The sequence below is a fragment of the Bos indicus genome, chromosome 6 (assembly GCF_029378745.1).
Source record: "Bos indicus isolate NIAB-ARS_2022 breed Sahiwal x Tharparkar chromosome 6, NIAB-ARS_B.indTharparkar_mat_pri_1.0, whole genome shotgun sequence".
In the NCBI taxonomy this organism is placed as follows: Eukaryota; Metazoa; Chordata; class Mammalia; order Artiodactyla; family Bovidae; genus Bos; species Bos indicus.
In genome coordinates, this window is record NC_091765.1 from 56,268,786 (window position 1) to 56,288,141 (window position 19,356).

At 37.6% G+C, this 19,356-nt stretch overlaps 1 protein-coding gene across 6 annotated transcripts in view; it reads right to left on the reverse strand.

Moving 5' to 3' along the window:
* ARAP2 (ArfGAP with RhoGAP domain, ankyrin repeat and PH domain 2) overlaps window positions 1–19,356 on the reverse strand; it is a 197,782-nt gene that overhangs the window by 129,516 nt on the left and 48,910 nt on the right. For 5 of the 6 annotated variants that reach the window (XR_011567142.1, XM_070791264.1, XM_070791262.1 and 2 more), the window contains exons 8-10: window positions 16,688–16,741; window positions 14,855–14,975; window positions 5,433–5,611 (exon numbers count right to left, since the gene is read on the reverse strand). Coding sequence is in view for 5 of the 6 variants with exons in the window: in XM_070791264.1 (XP_070647365.1) it covers window positions 5,433–5,611; window positions 14,855–14,975; window positions 16,688–16,741 (354 nt within the window). In the remaining variant the exon portion in view is untranslated. The remainder of the gene's footprint in view (window positions 1–5,432; window positions 5,612–14,854; window positions 14,976–16,687; window positions 16,742–19,356) is intronic. The other variant, XM_070791263.1, reaches the window with a different exon arrangement.

The following is a 19,356-nucleotide window of genomic DNA, read 5'->3' on the forward strand; positions in this document are numbered from 1 at the left end:
ATGTGCAGACTGCTATCTCCTTGCATTTATCATGCTACTTTTCTTAAAAAGTAAAGAACTTCAAAAATAAGACCATAGTTCGGATAATCCAATCTAACAGCCATTTTTAACTTACAAAACTTAAGTTCTTGATTTAGTAGAAGAGATGGACCCAGAAAAAAATGAAAAAGTATTAAAAGTATATCTGTACAGATGCTTGACATGGAAATCTTAAGGCCACCTATTGGAAGTAGAGGAAAAAGCACAAGAAAAGATGAACAATAATCCACAAAATCAGAGTAAATTTCCAGACATACACACAGAGTTAAAAGAACTTATGTGAACTAAGAGTTTCAAATTGCTTTTCAAGAACTTTGTTTTATGCTGACTTTGCAAATATCTCTCCAATAGATCACACTCTGGTAATAAAAGTTTGCATTAAGAAAAAGGAATTAAATAGTCATCATACAATTTATAAGCTGAAAAATTAAAATTTTACATAAAAATTAAGATTATAGAAATTAAAAAAAAATAAAACAAAACAGCAGCTATAGTTTACAATCATACACAATTTATTGAGACCAGTTCTTCAAAATTTAAAAACTTATTACCATTAATAAAGATTTTCTTAACTTTCTACTTAAACGTTCCCACATTCCAAAATGTTCCATCAGGAAAAAGATTCACTTAAATGAAAGTTAACCACAAAAAGGGGTATAGCAAGCCCAAGAAGAGAAAGGACACACTAAAGCAGCACTCAGTGCTGACAAAGGAGAGCTCTATACATTTTCCAGCTCCAGAAATACTTTAACTCTTTTGCTGGATGCTTATAATTTTTAAAAAAGAAAACCCCACAGAGCAGTGTTTTACTGTGTGTGGTTTTTGTCAGCAGTCACTGAGTCAACTGGGATGCTTTACAGCATCGCAAGCCCAGGAATTCTAAGTCAATGGGTCTGATAAGAGCCCAGATATCTGGAACTTTAACATGAAATGTAAATAATGGTCTTAGAGATAGTAACCCCACTCTCTTTTTCACAGGATGCCATTCAAACAGAAAGAGATTAGTTTAACTATCTGAGCCAATCAGTAGCAGAGCAAGAATGAAAACCCAGAACTGCTACCACCCAGTTCAATCTTCTTTGCTCTAAATAAGCTTCCAACTTTCCATTTTAAAAACGCTTCAACATAAGCTGGAGCAGCTACTCTTCCACCTCTACCCTCTGTTTGTTTACTCCCTCTGGAAAGACTTCCAAAGAAAATTAGTAAAACTATCATATGCATAAATAGAGGCAGCCTACCATGCTCCTCCATCCATGGGATTTTCCAGGCAAGAGTACTGGAGTAGGTTGCCATTTCCTTCTCCAGAGGATCTTCCCGACCCAGGGATTGAACCTGGGTCTCCCACATTGTAGGCAGACGCTTTACCGTCTGAGCTACCAGGGAAATAGTTCAAATAGAGGCAAGAAAAATGAAAACAGTTCATATGTGAGGGAGAGGGGTATAAGTCAGCTTTCCTTTTTATTCTATTTATACTTTACGTTAGGTGGGCAATAAAAATCACTGTTTTTAGAATTGTTTTGATGCATGAACTTAAATTAGATCCAATACAAATTAAGTTACAGAGACTCAAATCTAACACCTCTTACATTTTCACAGTTTTTTTCCTATCATTTAAAAAAATATTACTTTATGTATTGTGTATATAAAACTTTTACATCTAACTATTTCACTATCTTTTAATGCTTTTCCTAAAACACAGCTAAAAGACCTCTGCATTCATGAGAAGGGCTCCTTATTTAGTCCATCACTCAAGCTCTTTTTACAGTCTGCTCAACCACATGAGAAAACCCATGAGCAACCTTCCTTTGGAAAGAAAGATATACACCAGGATATAAAATAAATGAAACTGGAATATGTCAAGGCTTAACCATGAAGGGCCTCCCTTAATTTATCAATCTAGTCTTGAGCCAACTAGTTCCTGAAGACATGACTCAAGACCAAGTCCCTTAAGACCTAGCTCCATATAATATGATGCGATCTTTTAAGACCACATACACAAACAATAGTATGCACTTTCTAAGGGTACATAAATAAGCATGTTAATGCATTGAAAAAGTCTTGAAATATACATTCATTAAAAATAGGTTTACTTCTTGAAAGATGAGGAAGAGTCCGGCACGAATAATTTAATTTTTTAAGGCGATTACATGTATTACTTGTACATGAAAGTGTTTCTAAGTCCAAGACTTCATTAGATGCCATTAGACTTTTCTTCCTGGAAAAGAAGACTGTCCTCCTCAGTAAATGTGTTGCTTTAAGTGTGTCTGACATGTTTACTGAATGCATACTCTGAACTACCTAGGCAAATAAGTTATTCAAGGAAAGAGTCCTTAGGCTATTTCTAAAAGGTCATAAGCCAGAAATTTTCTTTTCAACATACACTTTAAAAAGACATTTTGATGTAGTGACAAAGAAGCTAGGCTTAGGGTTATAAAGTTCTTCTCTTAAACTCTGCATGATGAACTGTAACCCTTTAACAAGTTACTTAATCCTCATTGTCCGCATCTATAAAACATGGATGAGAATATCTTCTTCTACATTTGTGGGGAGGATGAAAAACAAATGTTTATAAATTAATTAGCATAGTACCTTGTACCTAACAAATGGTGGTCGTTTGTTAGGTACAAATGGTCATTATGCTTTTCATGCTGACATATTAATATGAAAGCAAGAATTTCATATAATTTCTTGCTAACAAAAAAGTATTAACAAAACTTTAAAAACACCTGAGTTAAATTCACTTACTCCAGTCCACTTTAATTCTCTGATTCCTAGAATGTCGACTTTCACATCTCCTATTTGACCACTTCCAATTTGCCTTGATTCATGGACCTAACATTCCAGGTTCCTATGCAATATTGCTCTTTACAGCATCGGCCCTTGCTTCTATTACCAGTCACATCCACAGCTGGGTATTGTTTTTGCTTTGGCTCCATCCCTTCATTCTCTCTGGGTTATTTCTCCACTGATCTCCTGTAGCATATTGGGCAGCTACCAACCTGGGGAGTTCCCCTTTCAGTATCCTATCATTTTGTCTTTTCATACTGTTCATGGGGTTCTCAAGGCAAGAATACTGAAGTGGTTTGCCATTCCCTTCTCCAGTGGACCACATTCTGTCAGACATCTTCATCATGACCCATCTGTCTTGGGTGGCCCTACACGGCAAGGTTTAGTTTCATTGAGTTAGACAAGGCTGTGATCTATGTGATCAGATTGGCTAGTTTTCACCCTTATAGCAGAAAGTGAAGAAGAACTAAAAAGCCTCTTGATGAAAGTGAAAGAGGAATAGTGAAAAAGTTGGCTTAAAGCTCAACATTCAGAAAACTAAGATCATGGCATCTGGTCTCATCACTTCATGGGAAATGGAGAAACAATGGAAACAGTGTCAGACTTTATTTTTTTGGGCTCCAAAATCACTGCAGATGGTGACTGCAGCCAGGAAATTAAAAGACACTTACTCCTTGGAAGGAAAGTTATGACCAACCTAAATAACATATTAAAAAGCAGAGATATTACTTTGCCAACAAAGGTCCGTCTAGTTAAGGCTATGGTTTTTCCAGTGGTCATGTATGGATGTGAGAGTTGGACTGTGAAGAAAGCTGAGCGTTGAAGAATTGATGCTTTTGAACTGTGGTACTGAAGAAGACTCTTGCAAGTCCCTTGGACTGCAAGGAGATCCAACCAGTCCATCCTAAAGGAGATCAGCCCTGGGTGTTCATTGGAAGGACTGATGCTGAGGCTAAAACTCCAGTACTTTGGCCACCTCATGAGAAGAGCTGACTCACTGGAAAAGACCCTGATGCTGGGAGGGATTGGGGGCAGGAGGAGAAGGGGACGACACAGGATGAGATGGCTGGATGGCATCACTGACTCGATGCACGTGAGTTTGGGTGAACTCCAGGAGCTGGTGAAGGACAGGGAGGCCTGGTGTGCTGCGATTCATGGGGTCACAAAGAGTCAGACAGGACTGAGCAACTGAACTGAACTCAACTGAAAAACACCTACTTTTAAAGGATAACATAAACTCAGACAATCTAGTAATGTAACAGTGAAACTAGTAATTTTAAGTCCATCAGGTTTGTGCAAGTGAAAAATGAAAACTTCCATTAATTTGGCAGAGAAACTTGCATTCTGATACATGCAAATTATGTATTTCTAATCTTTATTCCATTTTTTAAAAAAAGTTTTAATCATCTTACTTCACAGACTGAAAATGTTCATATTCAATTCATACACATTATTAAGCTGTACATCACTACTCTTCTTGAAGAATATGCTAACTATCCAACTTATTAATATGCCAACACTGCTCAATGATGCTTTCCATAGTTAATTGGCTAAGAAATCTTATCCCCAAAACTGTAATGAAGAAGTTCACACCGAAGTTCACAGGAAAGCTTGGATAAAGATCTATAGTTAATTTTTTTGAAACTACTATTTATTTTAGGTTGTTATCTCTATTTTGTTATGAAAATAGTCAGCATTTATATTTTACCTTATCATAACCCATTATAATTTATCACAAAGTAACTTCGTCTTAGATCAGATATCCAACACATTACTTAATTCCATAGATAATGACTTAGCATCTAATATATTCTAAGCTGAAAGATTAAAAATTCATTTCTAAAAAGGGGTAAGAAAGTAATTTTCTTATACATATTAAAAGCCAGGTATGTTAGAGAAAAAGTCTACAGAATCAAATGAAGTTAACAGAATTTGCTAAAACTTTAACGTCAGTCTCCTGAACATGTTTAAATTCTCCACTGAATCCTTTGATGTTAACCAACATTAATATCCCAACAATTTATCTTATTTATTTATGTGATATGTCTATGTACACATGTGCATATGGGTGTTTGTGTGTATATAAATCACTTGCTTCTAGTAAATTATCTCCTCTGCAAATGACATATCTACTGCAAAACAAATAAACCTAAATCCTGTAAATTAAAGAAAATATGTTACCTGTGCTTCCTTTATAATTTTCTGTCACAAAACAAAAGAATTACAACACACACAGAACAAGGTCTTTTTTTCTTCAACAGCTATAATGGTTAACTGGTTCTTAATTATTCTCTCATGTAGTTTTCTAATGTTACTTCAGCTAAAGAATACTTTTCAAAACTCAGTTTTCATTGATTCTATTTCCTCTATTTCAAAGAATGATGTCTAGTCTCAAATTTGATGTAGATTACCTTCCTGCTGCTAGTGGAGCTGAGAAAATTCAACTCTTTGTTACATTTAGTGGAGTATACAAAGCATAGCAAACCTCCATCAGTAAAACACTAATAAGTCACTAATAAAACACTAATAAGGCAAACAAAGCATGGCTGTGACTGTAGTTTGTCTTGTAAGGAACCACAATCTGCAATCACCGTAACATGGCTCACCTGTTCATTTTTGCAAAGCCACACACTGTTTCCACTTAACACAGTAAAAATTTTAGCTTTATAGCCTCTCAGTTCAAGATATCCACATTTCTCAGGTGCAATAGCAGCTTGAGACTGCGAAGAAAGGGCCTGTAACTTCAGTGCATTTAATAGTAGGCTGATCCAGTCATTTCTTTCCTCTGAAAATAAAAACAGGAGAAAATATACACCCATGCTTAATAAGCTATAAACACATAGAAATGTGGAACAAGACTGACTTTCTCTGAAACAGATCAGTTACAGATCCTTCCCCAAAACCACAGTCTAAATGCTACTGTTGTCAGGGCAACAGCCCAATTCTGTTAGGTTATTAGCCATTCCTCAGTATTCATAGGCAGCTGGTTTCAGGACCCCCCCCCCCCCGCCCCCACACCGGGATACCTAACTCCGCAGATGCTCAAGTTCATAACAGTGAGCCCCGTGTATCCCCAAGTTCACCAACTGCAGATTCCACCAACTGAGGATCAAAAACGTCCTCGTTGTGGGAACCAAGGTTACAGAGGGCCGACTGTACTCAGTTGCCCTGTAACCAACATCACTGGCTTCACCTGGAAGTTGAATAGAAATGCAAAATCCCAGCCTTCCTCCAGAATGGATGAATCAGAATCTTCATTTTAAGATCTCCAGATGATGCATATCCATGTTAACATCTAAGCAGCATTGTTAGATTACTCATGAGATTGGATTGTCTTTTTTAATATAAGAAAGTAATATGGCTACTGAACAGGTAACAGATTGTACCCAGCAATACAGTTACTAAAATATCCAGAAAGGCTTGCTTTGTAGCAGGCATTTGGAACCGACTCAAGACTGCGCTTGCCTTGATGTTCACTCACCCATACCTTTCACTAACAATAGCATCTCATCTGTTAAAACTACTTCTCTCACTCCTTCCACAAAAACTACATGACCTTCAACTACAACACATTGTGTTACAGACAAAGGAATTCAATCCAGTCCCCAAAGAGCAATCAAAGTTGTAAGTCAAGTTAGATATGAACACATAATAGAACACAGAATACTGTAAATGTCATACAAATGGTATCAAGTAATATATGAATCAACTCAATGGAGGTAAGTGATTTGCTGAAGGTCATATAGCTAGTTAGTATTAAAATTAGGAGAATCAAATGTTTTAAGTCTCAGACAATTGTTCTTGACACTATGAGGGGCTAAAAAAAAAAATGGATATTTGTGTGAGGTCTTGAGGATGAGGAGGAATTAAAAAAACAAACAAACTGGAGCTTGGAAGAAAAACAAGCAAAATAGTATTTTAAGCAGAGGAAACAGAAATAACGAACATCTGCTCGGGGGATAATTTATAAATAAATAAATTTATAATTTTGAACTCACAAAGAAATGATGGCAAATATGGCTGGAGATCCTACAGTGCCTAGGATAAGGAATTTGGTCTTTATTATGGAAGCAAAAGAAAACCATTTCAGAATTCTTAGCGAGAAAGGGACAAGATTAGGTTGATGACAGAACAAACTGGAAGGCAGGGGGTCAGGAATAAGGCAATAGAGACTTAAAGTACAATGAAAATGGAAAAAAAAACAGCTGTGGTTCTGAATATGTTTGAGTACATTTGACAGGTGTTCATCAAAAAATGAATTACTCAGAATAAAGGTAGCTTGGAATCAAGAATCCATCAAAGAAAATAGAAGGTTCTATTAACAGAACCACCTGAGGTTTTCAGCACCCTAGCATGAGCATCTAGGCAGATGGATAGCAATATGTGAATAAAGGCAATCCATACAAGAGAATACTCATGATTGTGGATAAGTGTTTAATGTAAAAGGAGAAGAAATGGTTTACACTTGAGGTATAACTGATTCTAGGAAGATAGAAAATGGGCCAGGAAAAAAAAAATGTAAAAGTGGTTTTATCAAGGTGAAAAAGAAAACAAACAAACAAACAGATTGAATTCCAGGTAGGAAAAATTTTTGAGAAGGAGAGTAAGGTGGACCCAAGTTTGGGAAACTGCCTGGTATCTCAGATCCTTTTAAGACTGGTTAGAGGTAATGTCATTGTAGATTGAAATTAAGTCTCCATATTAGACTTACTTACATTTCAACATGGATTCCCAGTTATTTTATAATACAAGTCTTAATTTTTAAAGTATCTTCATTCTTGCTCACCTTCAAAACTACCAAAGCTATTTAGTTGTGTCTTTAATGACCAAGTATTTATTAAAAACTCGTTTAATGATATTTTATTGCAGATATTACATAATCCCCAAGTAACAGTGCTTATTCCTATATATCAGGACTCAAGTTTCTCCCACATCATTATAAAGTAAAAGACATGAAAATATTTAGGAAACTACGCCTATGTCAATCCATAGCAGCTACTCTACATTTTGTTGTTTAGTCACTAAATTGTGCCCAACATTTTGGGACCCCATGGAATGCAGCCCAACAGGCTCCTCTGTCTATGGGATTTCCCAGGCAAGAATACCGGAGTGGGTTGCCATTTTCTTCTCCAGGGGATCTTCCCAACCCAGGGATCAAACCCACATCTCCTACACTGGCAAAAGGATTCTTCAACACTGAGCCACTTGGGAAGCCCTACTCTACATTTTACATCTACAGATAGACTGCTCTGGGATAATGTATTACATTGTCAGTAACAGCAACACTCTTTCCACTTGGTGATTATTTGTGATCAATAAGTACACACAGATATTCCTGCCAAGTAAATGGTATATAATGTTTTCTGTTTGTTTATGTTAATCCACACAAATCACTGACTTTGAAATGTAGGCCATAATTTAATGAACTGGGCCAAAGTGATTTTGGTTTTCAGACTACTATTAGTGGATATCTCAGTTTATCAGGAAATAATTTTAAATTTGCGATTGCATTAACTCTTTGTCTTAAGTATATTATGACTCCATCTCAGCAAATGGTGCCCTTATTAGCCTACAAGAATTCTCTAGCTCCTGAGGTTCTCACTTGCTAATAGGAAGTAACAATCATGAAGAACAGGATTGAATACTAATGTGCAGTTTATACTTAATAACCCATGCCAAAGGAGATAAACAGTGAGACAGACAATTCAAACACAATGAAAAAGATTACAAGTGTCATTGGTATTTGCAAAGTGTGCATACTTGGACATGGGGAATATTCTTTGTAAGTCACAGCATCCCAAAACAAATAATAATTTCCCTTTGGGCACAGGCAAAGCTGTATATTGTGCTGGATTCTGCCTGCTATTCACACCAAGGTACTTTTATTCTTTCCAAAAACAAATGTTTATTGAGTGTCTATCTTGATCTTATTAGCACCGTGCTAAGCATCACTCCCTCTGAGAATATGCTCTGACTGGGACATGGTTTTGCTCTGAATAGAGCATTTTTAGGTTGGAAAAAGAGAAAACAAAATTGCCACTTTCTTGTGATTATGCTAGAATGTAAATAAAAAACATAAGCGATCCCCTCAAACCTCAAGCTAGTTAAGGTTTTCTGGAATGTCAACTCAAAGTACACAAATAAAAAGGTTAAAAAAATCAGCAGAGGATACTTAGCATCCTCTAGACTCTACTGGATTTAGCAGTAGACACATTCATTAGCAAAATAGGATTGATTACATGAGGGATTGCCACACAAGGGGCATGTAAAACATGAATAAAAGAATCTAACAAAATTCATATGTACTCTTAAATTTTGATATAATCTAAAGATTCCTCAGTGTAACCCATGATCAATATTAGAGAAGGAATTATTACACACTATGGTTATTCTTATGGATAATGATTCATTCATATGAGTGTCCACTTAGTTCCAGCTATGTTCTAAGCCCTATTCTGAATACCAGGAATGAAGCAGTGAACAAGATAGATCCTGGCCTTACTCTCCAGAAGTTTACATTCTTGTGAAAGAGGGCAGGCAATAAACATAGATATATATGACACACTGACAATGCAATGGGATAAAATACAACACAGGAAGAAGGGCACAGAAAGTACTATTCTATGCAGGATAACAGAAAAAAGCTCAGGAAGAAGGTGATGATTTTGCAAAAGCCTAAAGGCAAGGGGGCAGAGAAGGCAATGGCACCCCACTCCAGTACTCTTGCCTGGAAAATCCCATGGATGGAGGAGCCTGGTGGGCTGCAGTCCATGGGGTCACACAGAGTCAGACACGACTGAAGCGACTTAGCAGCAGCAGCAGCAAAGGCAATGGGGAGGATGACTGGAGAAAGAGTGTCCTAGGACACAGAAAGCAGCAAGCGCCAAGGCAACCATAGGTTTGGCACGTTCACAGGCCAAGAGGCTCCTGTAGTTGCAGTATGGTGCGTGAGGGTGAGCACAGACAAAACAAAGACAGGCGAGACCCTGCATGGGCTTCTGGACCTCACAGGGACTTCACTCTCGGTGAGCTAGAAAGACAACAGAGCCTCTGAAGTGGGAGACAGGACCTGTCTGGGAGGTCAGCATTTTCTTGCTGGAGGATCTGACAACCATAATGAAAATATGACTGCTGTTGATCATGGGAGGTTATGACAATCATCCCAAAAAAAGGTGGTTTGTGGGAGAGTGAGAATGGTGGAGGTGCTGAGAACTGGTTAGAACCCAGGCATATTTCCAAAGTCAAAATGGTAAGATTTGCTGAATCTGGCCTGGATGCAAATAAGGTAGGAAAAGTTCGACAGTGACCCCAAAGTTTGAGGTCTATTATATTATGACAGGCAATCAAAGTACACCAAAGAGAACTTTCACTCCTCTAGTTCTTCCTCCAGATGACAAAAGCTCCATGCATTGCTTCTGAAAACAAGGAAGATTTCAAAACAGGTAAGTCTGTTTGCCCAAAACAGGTAAGGAAAATTTATATGTTTCTCATCCCAAATTCCCAAGTGTTCTTAAAAAAAAAAAAAATTAGTGTTGCAGTTTCACAGCTGCCACTAGAGGGCTGTATGATGCTGTACAGAAACAGAATTAAGGTGGACACATAACTTGGAATCTGCAATTAAGGGGCGGTACCAAAAATGGTCCTTGAAAGGGAATGACTACTCAGAATTTTTTTTTATTATTATTGAAGTATAGTTGATTTACAATGGTGTGCCAATTTCTGCTGTATAACAAAACGATTCAGTTATAGATATATACACATTCATTTTTAAAAATATTATTTTCCACTACAGTCTATCCCAGGAGACTGGAAACAGTTCCCTGAGCTATATAGGACTTTACTGTTTATCCATTCTAAATGTAATAGTTTGCATCTACTAACCCCAAACTCCCAGTCTATTCCTCACCCTCTCTACCCCTTGGCAACCACAAGTCTGATCTCTACATCTGAGTCTACTTATGTTTTATAGACAAGTTCATTTGCACCATATTTTAGATTCCACATGTAAGTGACACATTGTATTTGTCTTTGTCTTTCTGACTTTTGTCACTTAGTATGATAGTCTCAAGTTGCATCCATGTTGCTGCAAATGGCATCATTTCATTCTTTTTTATGGCTGAGTTGTATTCTACTGTATGTATGCACCGCATCTCCTTTACCCACTTACCTGTTGATAGACATTTAGGTTGTTTCCATGCTTTGACTATTGTGACTAGGCTGCTATGAACACTGGGATGCATGTATCTGTTTGAATTATAGATTTGTCCAGGTATATTCCCAGAAGTGGGACTGCTGGGTCATATGGTAGTTCTAGTTTTCTGAGAAACTTCCGTACTGCTTTCCATAGCGGCTGCACCGATGTACATTCCCACCAACAGTGTAGAAGGGTTCCCTTTTCTCCACATCCTCTCCAGCATTTGTTATTTGTAGAGTTTTTAATGGTGGCTCCTCTGATGGGTGTGAGGTGGTGTCTCATAGTAGTTTTGATTTGCATTTCTCTAATAATTAGTGATTTTGAACATCTTTTCATGCGCCTCCTAGCCATCTATATGTCTTCTTTGGAGAAATGTCTATTAAGGTCTTCTGCTCATTTTTCGAGTGGGTTTTTTGTTGTTGTTAAGTTGTATGAGCTGCTTGTGTATTTTGGAGATTGAGCCTTTGTCAGTCAGATCATTTGCAAATATTTTCTCCCATTCAGAGTTTTTTTTTTTTTTAATGGTTTCCTATACTATGCAAAAGCCTGTAAATTGGATTAGGTTTCATTTGTATATTTTTGCTCTTATCTCTATTTCCTTGAGAAACTAACCTAAGAAAACACTGGCATGATTTATGTCTGAGAAAGTTTTGCTGATGTTCTCCTCTAGGAGTTTTATGGTGTCATGTCTTATGTTTAAGTCTTTAAGCCATTTTGGGTTTATTTTTGGACCACTCAGAATTCTTAAGCTTTCTTCTAATTATGAGAACTACCCACTGAAAACATCACCTGTTTCTTAAAGTAACACAACACCTGTGTTACCACAGGTGTCAAGGGAATACAGATTAACTGAAGGATCATTAGCTGTTACAATCCTCTGAGCAATCCCAGTAGTTCTGCTTGAGGAGGAAAGGAATCAGACTACATTTTCTAGGTTGAGGACGAGAATTCCAGACCTTATAATTTCAATAAAATTAACTTGCAGCCAAGAAAACAACATTTCACTAGGAAACCCAGGGGAATTGAAACCTTAGAAAATCTGCAGGGAAAAGCTGCCAAATTGTAATCTTCTCTTAGCAATGCCAGTGGGTGACATGGGAGTTTAGAAATCGTGACACTGGTTTCAGGGGAGACAAAGGGAGCTGTGTATATAGGTCACTCAGAATCTTTTCACCAAAAATAAAGAATTCATCTCTGTTAGATGTCAAACTACTGCCCCTTTCTGTCCTAAACTTTGATTTTGCTTCTTAATAAGACTGAAGCAAAGTTTTTTATAAGCAACTATGATTGATATCTGTTTCTACCAAATAAAAAATGATCAAGCATTTGTATACATGGAAGGAGGACAAAAAGACAAACACTTAATAAAAACACATTCAGCATCTTGCTGACGGTTCCCTAGTAAACATATAGACATATGTGCCATTTATCTATCTATCTATCTATCTATAAATATCTACACTTTTAAAAATGTGAGCTGTTACTACGTAAAAACAACTTTCAATGAAAATAACATAGTAATTCTATGTGGTTAGTCTGTTTTCACTGAAGCAGTATTTTCATGGTTTTAAAAATTAAAGACCTAAGCCTTATTCAACACACAAAAATTCATACTAAAGTTCATGAAATTCTTATACTAGGCTTACATCATAAAGATGAACTCCATACCACAGAGGGATTTATTGGTCCATTGTAAACATGTAACTTTTAAACATGTGTGGGTTGATACATTTTATTTCAATAAAATGTGTCTGTTTAATTTTTAACTGCCACAAGTAAATATGGCTAAACAGATTTTCACACAAGTTGAAGCTTTATTTAGTACATCTATCTTAAAATGCAGACTCTGTGGCATATGTGAATTTTACTATGAGAAGCCAAGGGGAAGAGGATAAGCACCTCAAAGAAATTAGCATTTAGCTCGGCCAGTGGAGGCCAGAACATAAGGACAGACCATTCTGATAGCCAGTTGACAGGAGCAATGTCGTGTGTTTTAAGAAAATACAGAAACAGAGAAACTGTGATATCAAATATGTTTCTCATATTGAGTATCACAACTGTGGAAGACTTTCTGAATTTCAGGCAATGAGTCACAATACATATGTCTGTATCAAATACTCTAGGGGTTGGCAAACTTTCTGGAAAGGGTCAGAGAGTAAATTTCCTAGGCCTTCCTGGCCAGACAGTTTACAGCAATTACTCAACGCTGCCACTGCAGCACAGAAAGAGCCATAAGGCAACGTGTAAATGAATGAGTGTCCGGGGACTGCTGCTGCCGCCACTAAGTCACTTCAGTCGTGTCCAACTCTGTGCGACCCCACAGACAGCAGCCCACCAGGCTCCCCCGTCCCTGGGATTCTCCAGGCAAGAACGGTGCAGTGGGTTGCCATTGCCTTCTCCGGTCTGGGGACTAGTAAGACAGTATTTACAAATACAAGCAGTGAACCAGATTTAGGTTACAGGCCAGTTTGCCAACCTCGACTCCAGGTGATAGTTCGTGACTTTTTTTTAAAGATCAAGTCAAGAGAGAAACACTTTTACATTACACCTGGGCAGCATATACAATACACAGCATGATACGTGTATTCACGTATGATACCCTGGCTGTAGGCACTGCACTTTGATACTCCTTATTCTACTTCATGTTTGTTTGGTTTTTGTTTGGGGGCTTTGGGGACACCATCTGAAACCACTAAGTTGATCTCATAAATGGAAGTGAGTGACTCACAGTCTGAAAAATGTGGCTCCAGTGTGAACAGCATTGGGACTTTTTATTTACTGAATATCTAAAGTAATAATGGAAGCTTTTCAGTGACAGATAATATTTACTGAATGTGTTCTATATGCCATGCATTGACATATGTTCAAGGAATCTAGCAATTTATAAAAGACAAATATTGCTCCATAATAGCTAGTATTGTTGTTTATGTATAAAATAGGATACTAACTATAATACCTATGAACCTCATTAGACTATTTTGAAAATGAAGCTTTTAGCAAATACCACATATTCAGTCATTTTTCCAGGTCACCAATATTCAAATAGTTAAGTACCAAGAAGTACTTTTAAAAATCAAGTTATTATCTACATTAAAATGACAAAAGGTTTTAAAATCTAATGCTTTAGGTAATGAAGATGGCCTTATCTATATTATTTAAGAGCAGTAAGGTTTATTGTACTGATATATTGACAGTCAAGGTTACAACAGAGAACTTTTAACTTCCCTATCTCTACCTCTCCTGCACCCTTCCAAAAAAGATAAGATACAAAGGTTTAGACTCCATCCACAAACCACATGTCATTTTTAGATCAATTTTAGCCATTAACTGACCCACAGGATGATACAAGGTGGGGGAAAAAAAAAAAAAAAAACTCAAGGAATAGAAAAGACGCTCCAAAATCTATATTAGAATGGTTACTATGCCTGCATGTTCAGTTAAAATCAGCCACAGATAAACTTCATAAAACCAATCTTTCAATTGTTGTTTTCCACCTTAAGTAACTACTTTGCATTATCAACAGCTAAAAGTGAGCTCCATAAAAGCAGAGATTTTTGTCTACTTTTTTTCACTGCTATATACCCCAAATTTAGAAGAGTCCTTGGCACTCAGTAGATTTGCCCTAAATATTTGTTGCATGAAAGAACAGTGAACAAACAACAGTGACTCGTCGTCTTGTTTATGTTTTGATATTATGGCCTTCAAAAACTAATAGACAATGTAAATTAATTAAAAGCAACATATTTAAAGATTGCCTGCCATTTCTAGCTTGTTTATTAAATTTCTGACTGGGAAGAAATTCATGTGAACATTTTTATAAGGATAAAGACTTACCTTCTTTTTCTACTCTAAAAACAAAAGTTCTTTGTGTTGTAACAACTTCAAATTTGTTGTCTCCTTGAACTCGTACCGTAGATATAGCAGAAAGGGGGATTATTCCTTTTGAATACTTCTCCTGTATTGGTTGGAGGAAAAGATACACAGAGAAGACACATTAAGATAACATTCCCTTGATCAAAAATAGAATGGCATGGTATTTATAACTGCTGCTGTTTCATAATCTCAATCTAAATTTTTAAAAATCACATACAAACAGCATATATCCTCATATACACTTAATAGCCCAGAAAGGAAAATATTAAGTATCTCTTCCAAGTGAGATGTCTTTTCAATTTTCTCCTCATCTGCAATTAGGCAATGAATCACATTACAAACAACCGTACTAGAATAGCAATACATCGTTCTGAAAAACAGCAGTATGTTCTTTGAAAACAGTCTAGTCAAAATGATTTTATGGTGTTTGCAGGCATCTGCTGGCCATTACAGGTACTGTAACTGAACCATTTCAAAACTTGCTACACAGTGTGAGCAAGAATATTATCTAAGAAACCAGACTACTGGACTTCTATCAATTAACCCTATTAGTCAACGCTCTGATGATGAAGATCTTAATCTCACATTGCATCACTTTTTAGTCTCCAGGGGCTAAAGAATAAAAAGATACAGATTCAGCTGTTTGCAATAGGCATATACACATTACAATTTTGAAGGTCATTCCTAAGATTCTCAATGACTTTCTCAGTCTGTGCTTTCCTGGACCATCCTAAACCATTTGGCATAATAATCACCCCACAATTTCAACTACTTCCCAACAATGTAATATTGACTGGGCCCTGTGTTGGAAAGAAAAATTCCAAGAGTACTTGTACATTCACATTCAAATAGCCGCAAAAACAAAAACAAAAACAAACCAACCTGAGAGACAAGTTTAAAAGTGAGTAAAAACTATGGGAAATAAAGAGTACAAAGATGAGAATTGTCAGTTCTCCTTATAAGAAAGCAGACATTTTCACAGAAGTAGTGACATTTGAACCTGACTTTAAGAAACCTTAAGTTAACCAAATAGATATGTGAGGAGGTGGGGCCGGGTGGTGGTGGCAGATTCTGGCTGGAAAGACTGAGTAATAGAGGAGTCAAGTAGAGAAGTAAGAGGAGCTGCAGTGTAGAATCAAAAGAGATGACGTAGAAAACATTCATCAAGGCCACATTATGCAAAGTGTTGAGTATCAAAAGAAGCTGGACACAGATGAGGCTGAAAATATAAATCAAGGTCACATTACAAAATGTCTTGGGTGTCAAGAGAGTTTGGACACAGCTCAATAAGCTTTCTTCTACAATTCTCTTCCAGCATCCATGGAGCCATTACTTTTGAGTCAAGTCCCAAGGATCTGAAACAACCGGTTAGGCAAAGAACCTACTAAGTCATTCCATGCAGAGCACAAGTGTCATGTTCATATTCCTCCCAGCAGCAAACTACAGCTGTACATAGCAGATGGGTAAAAGACAGCTGCATGAGCAGGAAGATGGGTCTCCTGGGAGGTTTCTCCTCTGCCAGTTGAGGACATACATTATATTCTCATGGTATTCCCTCTTAGTTATTTGACAGTTTCCTCTGCTCCGCTGTCTTCCTCTATCCCTGATCCCTGACTTCACGTATCCATCAAAACCCTATTCATCTTTATGTCATCTTCAATAACAATGCCTTGAAGATGTTCCTTTGTCCTCTTAAGCAGCCAAAATCAAGTAAGATATTTGAATTGTGATTTAGGAATATGAGGAGGTAACTTCCTAGAAAAAGGAGAGGGATGTCAAGGAATGAGTACTTACAGAATAACTTTTTCTTCTCCTTATTTTCCATTTTGGGGGTTTTAGCTTCTCTTCCTAAGGGAAAAAAATCCCTTCTTACTATTTCAACTACCAATTTTATGGGGAGAATTCTAAAATCTGTCTCTTCCTCTATTCCTTGTCTATTTCTACCCATTCCACTCCCATATTTTTGCATCATCCATGGTACCTCTAACTGTCCCATAAGCACCTCAAACTCTAAAACTGAATTATCTTCATCTATAATGGTCTATTAAGATATCACTTCTTGGTCAATCAGTCTTCAACACAATAGCCTTTGACTTGGGCTGCTCTTCTGCACCCACATGACTTGGGAGTCCCCTACAGCTACAATGTCAACTTGCTCCCCGCTACTTCCTGATTCCTGCAGCTCCTTCACACATCATGGTTCTCCTCAATCCAGTGACACCACACACTCTGTTCTGCAAGGCACCATTTTACATATCCGTCTTCACATACTTACTGCTTCCATTTCTTTTCCTGTTTCAGCATATGAAAGGGAAGTCGCTCAGTCGTGTCAGACTCTTTGTGACCCCGTGGACTGTAGCCCACCAAGCTCCTCCGTCCATGGAATTCTCTAGGCAAGAATACTAGAGTGGGTTGCCATTTCCTTCTCCAGGGGATCTTCCTGACCCAGGGATCGAACCCAGGTCTCCCACATTGTAGGCAGACGCATTAACCTCTGAGCCACCAGGGAATTTATATTCCTGAAAAAAGTTCTCCAACTCGGCTTTTCTCTCAGGCCCCTCAACCTGACCCAGGAAGAAACCTTAATAGGAACCTGTGCTCTTCCTCTATAACAATTGCTGCTGCTGCTGCTAATTCGCTTCAGTAGTGCCCGACTCTGTGCGACCCCAGAGATGGCAGCCCACTAGGCTCCCCTGTCCCTGGGATTCTCCAGGCAAGAACACTGGAGTGGGTTGCCATTTCCTTCTCCAAAGCATGAAAGTGAAAAGTGAAAGTGAAGTGGCTCAGTCGTGTCCGACTCCCAGCGACCCCATGGACTGCAGCCTACCAGACTCCTCCGTCCATGGGATTTTCCAGGCAAGAGTACTGGAGTAGGGTGCCATTGCCTTCTCTGTCTATAACAACTACTAACTCTAATTTAAATGATGATCTTTATATTTACTTGTGATCATCTGATTAAAACAATCTTTCTAAACTGACTGTGCATCATAGTTCTATTTCCTTCACCACCTTTCACATAATCAGTATTGTATATTTTCTGAATGAATGAATCTTATGTCCAATCAATCACAATTATACAAATTCTGACAGCTCATTTTTAGTATTTTTCTAAATTTATTTTTTAGTACTTCCACCAGCCTATACAGCCTACATCCTGATAAATTAATGCCTGATTTACTTCCCACTCTCCTGATTTGCTTCCCTACTTTCAGCTAGTGCTCCTTCTCACTTTTCCTGCTTATTATTGTTCAAATGCCATAGTTGGAGAGAATAAAGGAAAGATTCAAGAAGATGAACAAGATGGGCCTTGAAGTTTGCACAGGATTTTCATGGACTGTAATGTCTAATGGATTCAGAGGAAGAGCAAAACCATAGAGATGAGACTACATGTAAAGATATGCCCAAGTTTTTCACAGTTGTACCCTGATACTGTTGAAAAAAGTCCCTGTACAGACAGACATCACATGACTGGTTTAGCAAAGAAAAATTCAATAAATACAGGCAGGTACCAAGCTGTACTAGACTACTAAGGACTCTAGGAATTGACAGGAGGGAGAGACTGTCTCTCCACTGTCAGGCAGCCTGAGAGACGTGAAGAGGCCCAGCACCCTTGGAACAGTGAAAGGGTCTATCTGACTGTAAGTCTGTACTGGCTGAGACCAGATAATGAAAAATTCAGAGTATTCAAAAGCACTTATCACTTCTAGGTGGTCCACTCTCAAGTTGCAGTTTGCCTAAGGATTAGAGGAGTTTATAAAACACATATCTCTAATGGGATAATTAACTATTTGTTGAATAAAATTTTACCATTAACCAGTTTTTCAGTAGAGAAAAGTCAACGGCATTGTAGGGAAAGACAGGAATTTTAAAAAGGAGATTTTCCTTCCACTAAATCTCTTCATAGAATTTTTTTTAATTCCTTAAAAACATAACAACTCACCCACATATCTACAATAATGTTGTTTAACAGGTCAGTACTTATAGAAGAGTAATAGAAAAATGAATCCCCCAGAAGTGATCAAAATGTACTTAAGAAGCAAAGTATTATGTCACTTGAACTTTAGGAAGTTGCACTTTCTCTAAAGGCTCATTTATAACTATTATGAATTATCAAGATCAATCTCGAAATTTTTTTAACACTGTAGAGGTGACTTTACATTTCCCTTCCAGCACACGATAAAGACAATACAGAGGGGGAAAAAAAAGGAAACTCAATGACACCAGGCTCAAAATGCCTGCGTTTTTCAGAGTGTAAAATTTTCCTGAAGGAAAGAAATTCTAAAGCATCCCCGGAGCCTATAACACAGATATTTAGGTCAAGTTTGTCATTTATCTACCACTTGCAGACAATGAAAGGACCACGGGGCAATTCTGCCCACAGCTGAGTGAGAGGAGGGTGAGTCAGATCTCTTGGCAGGTGACAAGATATCAAACCTGCTGGGATGATGCCATTTTCAGTAATA